Below are 3,786 nucleotides of genomic sequence, written 5' to 3' on the forward strand. Positions count from 1 at the left end.
GGGGAACGTTGTGAGTTGCTGCGGACAACGCAACTCTACGGTTATACCCGATACTAAGTCAGTATGGCTCTCCTCCGGCAGACGCAGCTAATATTAAACGACACGACAAAGAGTGCGTGCGAGAGAGACAGAAAATCAGTCTGAGCGTGACGTCGGGCGCTGCGTGGCCACTGCAAATTGATTTCTTGCTTTTGGCTACAAAAATGATCCGATCTGATCCAGATTCAGCAATCTGATAGATATGGTCATTATCTATGATTCTGCGTTTTTAGTTTTCTCGAATCTGCAATATTGTGGATGCAACAGATTTTCGTCCTTTGTGGGGACGGAAGGGGGTGATATATAAGATATAATTATATGAGATATAATTTTTATAGTGAGATCTAACAGGAGTGCGGATACTAAATTTGGTTACTCTAGCGTTAATAGTCTCTGAGATTTGTGGATACCCCCAGATTTTCGTCCTTTGCGGGGGCGGAAGGGGGTGTGGCGAATTTTTGAAATATTCTTGTAGCAGTGAAATATCACAGAAGTCTGGATCCAAAACATCGTTGCTCAAGCTCTTATAGTCTTTGAGCACTAGGCGCTAATAGGGACGGACAGACGGACAGGGCTCAATCGACTCGGCTATTGATGCTGATCAAGAATATATATACTTTATGGGGTCGGAAACGATTCCTTCTGGACGTTACACACATCCACTTTTACCACAAATCTAATATACCCCAATACTCATTTTGAGTATCGGGTATAAAAAAACGAACAAAATGAATTTATTTTCCATTTATTCCCATTTTGACGGGTGACGTTTCGAATTAAGTGTCGTTACAAAGGGTTAAATTACTCACATTTCTTGAGCAATGGGTTGTTTGACCAAGGGCCTATAGTTTCTCCAGATGTGCCTGCATTAATGTAAACTAGTCTCCAGCCCGTCAGCGATTTTCCACAGTTTATTTCTGTCCGTATCGGATTAATAATGTAATATATCAATGAATACAAATCAATTTTTTCGAGGCTGTGGTGTTAAGTGATTTTTCTCGGCAGTACAGTAAAACCAGAACGTGGTATTTTGTGTGCACTGTGTACAGGGTTCACTGTTCCTGCTGTATACTTGAAACCGCTAAGATCAGATCTACTATCATATCAGGTACTACATATTCAAAAACAAAAAACTCACTTGAAAGGAGTTACATTTTATTTGTGTACTCATTTTCTTGGAGGATTATTTGACAACCCTGCACCACATCTGGTATTTTCAGTGTGTACACATCTAATGAATTAATAAAGAACAAGCCGTCACCATTTTCTTGTCAAAAAAATAAATCAAGTACTTGCAAAATTTTTTCTGAGCGAAGACTGAAGTAAACTGTTTGTGTGCTGTTTTGCGCTAGATAAATAAATAAATCTTACCCTTCTGTTATTCAGAGTCTTGTGGAACTTAAGCCGAGAAGCGCATTGGAAGCGCAGCTGCAGTTGGCATTATCAGCAGAAAATAGTATTATTTTTTTCACTTCGGATCGAGAATCGACTCAGCAAAGTTCGGTTTAGCAAATAGCAGAATTTTGCCAGGAATATGTCTACGCGTCAAGTGATCTCGTGGCGCATCTACGTGTATGCCAATTCTTTGTACTCGCTGCCACCACGGCAGACGCCCAGCTTCCGCAAGTGGAGCCCTCAGGCGCTCAGGTAAGTGTCCGCCATGGCGACCAATGACACCCTTCTTGATCAACTTTTGCCAACAGAAAGAATCCGTGTGCGATTCACCGCATCATGGAGTGGGCGATCCGCGATATAGCTGTGGTCGTATGCAAGGCGGAGACGGTGAATGCTTTCGAGGCGTTGTACGGCATGCTGTCGCATGTCAGCATGCAGAGCGCCGAGTTCGAGAACACTTTGCTTACCTTCTTTGGGCCGAAGACAAATCAGTTTATCCACGAGCTGATCAACTTTGCCCGCTCGCCGTACGACGACCCGATCTCCTACGAGTTGAACGTGAAGTATCGCGCTGTGCACGATGTGCCGGATGATGGAAATGATGTGGAAATGCCGTGCACCTCGGCGGAGGCTCTTAAAAAGGAACAGGCGAGGGCAGTGCGGCATACCTTTGTGGAGTTCGCCGCTCGCATGAATAACGATGACTACCTTAGCTTCGACGCGGCCTTGAACATCGAGGAAGAAGATTGCTCCACCATAGACGCGTTGGGCGTCAGCAGGGCTCAGAGAAGCAGTCACGCGCTAATAAGCCTTTCGCAAGCGGTGCCTGCGGGATATGCTCAGATGCCCGGACGGCAACAGCTGTCGCCAATACAAGAGGAGCAGCACTCGTTCCCTGCTTTTCAGGAGGCCCTATCAAGGAGCGTGTTTGATGTGGGTGGCAATCGTCAGCGGATGCGGTTGCAGCGCTGGCTTCCGGCATCGCTGCCCTCGGGAACGCTCCCAAACTGGATGACATTTCGGGCTCACCTGGAAGCTCGAAGGACTTTGGCTAATTCTGCTTCTTCTACGGGTTCTATTAGACGCGGGCGCAGACGCGCCCTTAACCGCGACGCAGCTTGGGCCAATTTTGCAGTTCCTAGGACCCGTCGGGACTAACCCGATCTTTGGTTATAATTACATTTCATTATCTCGTTTGCTTCGCAATAGCCCATATACTATAACACACAACGAACTCTACGAATTCCAAATTATTAATACGCACAAAGGGCTCTAGGACCCTTCATCAAAAATTGATAACGCCCATCCGAATGGCAACTGTAACCATGACGGTATTGGATAACTGAAAACGGATTGGCCATCAATAAAAGGGCGGACCGTAGAAAACGGTGTACCAAATATGCCTCCAACGCATATTTTGTGCTTCGCAACACGGCACGGTCCTTTGTCTTAATTTTTCGAGAATAAAAAGGTAGCTCCTGCCACGCTACGCCCCCGCTCCACCTCTATCCCATGTCACACGGCGTCGAGTCCGGGCCCCGGCTGTTTGCCAGCGCATGAAAAATTGAATTACACGCACTTTTGCGCATAAACGAGAGAAGAAATAAAAAAAAAATTTGAACAAAACAAAAAAAAATTAAGAAGCGATTACCATCGATGTACAAATACCCTTTCAGTTTCGGCGAACACTTAGCTTAATTCAATCTCAATGAAATCTGAAGGTAATCCCCTGCAGGACATTTTGTACAAAATCAGAAATAATTGTAGTTAGACAAACGATTATCTAGAACAGTAGAAATATGAGGGGATTACCTACAGAACACAGTGTACTTACATTTGAAATTTTAAAAATTAAAAGCAGACATGGTAAACGAAGACTGATGCTTGAAAAAGGGCCAAAAACAAGAAGAAATTATTGTAATTTGACAAACTATTGTAAAGAAGTATGAAAATAAAAGCCAAACCAACAAAAAACCAAAGAACTACATTTGTTTGGATTATAATAATCTGCAATCATCAGAATCCTTATTGAAAAGTATGATTTCTTTTTAAACATAACATTACAAATTTAAGCCATAACATTATATGATACATATGATATGAGCTCTGAAGATCATGCTAGATACTGTTCCAGTCTTAAGATACGTACCTTTTAGGTACAGGTAAAAACTGTTCGAAACGTGTATTTAAAGATTATGGTCTTCTCCTATTTTGAATCCTTAAATATATTGACCTTGTCCGCTATATATTTTAATATATTATTTAAATTGTAATGTAAGCAAATAGTTTTATCCTAGGCCTAAGGTTGCCATGTTAAGTTGTAAATATTCAAACCCCCTCTATACCCCTATT

The 3,786-nt window shown here is 42.8% G+C and overlaps 1 protein-coding gene across 3 annotated transcripts; it reads left to right on the plus strand.

Annotated features, from left to right (window-relative positions):
- Nucleotides 1-1,059: 1,059 nt before the first annotated feature.
- LOC108160815 lies at nucleotides 1,060-2,919 on the plus strand. Of its 3 annotated transcripts, none has more exons than XM_033393969.1 (3): nucleotides 1,060-1,147; nucleotides 1,426-1,686; nucleotides 1,743-2,919. In XM_033393969.1, the coding sequence occupies exons 2-3, from the start codon at nucleotides 1,574-1,576 to the stop codon at nucleotides 2,590-2,592; spliced, it is 963 nt and encodes a 320-aa protein (XP_033249860.1). In that variant the 5' UTR covers nucleotides 1,060-1,147; nucleotides 1,426-1,573; the 3' UTR covers nucleotides 2,593-2,919. The 3 variants fall into 3 exon arrangements, with proteins under 3 accessions (XP_033249860.1, XP_033249858.1, XP_033249859.1); XM_033393967.1 differs by lacking the exon at nucleotides 1,060-1,147 and adding an exon at nucleotides 1,269-1,361; XM_033393968.1 differs by lacking the exon at nucleotides 1,060-1,147 and adding an exon at nucleotides 1,284-1,368.
- Nucleotides 2,920-3,786: the final 867 nt, after the last annotated feature.

Source organism: Drosophila miranda, chromosome 4 (assembly GCF_003369915.1).
Source record: "Drosophila miranda strain MSH22 chromosome 4, D.miranda_PacBio2.1, whole genome shotgun sequence".
Classification (NCBI taxonomy): Eukaryota; Metazoa; Arthropoda; class Insecta; order Diptera; family Drosophilidae; genus Drosophila; species Drosophila miranda.

Bases quoted from the DNA above. Each gene is read 5' to 3' on its own strand.
- LOC108160815 (XM_033393969.1), top strand. From the start codon at position 1,574: ATGTCTACGCGTCAAGTGATCTCGTGGCGCATCTACGTGTATGCCAAT. The intron at 1,687-1,742 runs GTAAGTGTCCGC...TTTTGCCAACAG, and splicing joins TGGAGCCCTCAGGCGCTCAG to AAAGAATCCGTGTGCGATTC.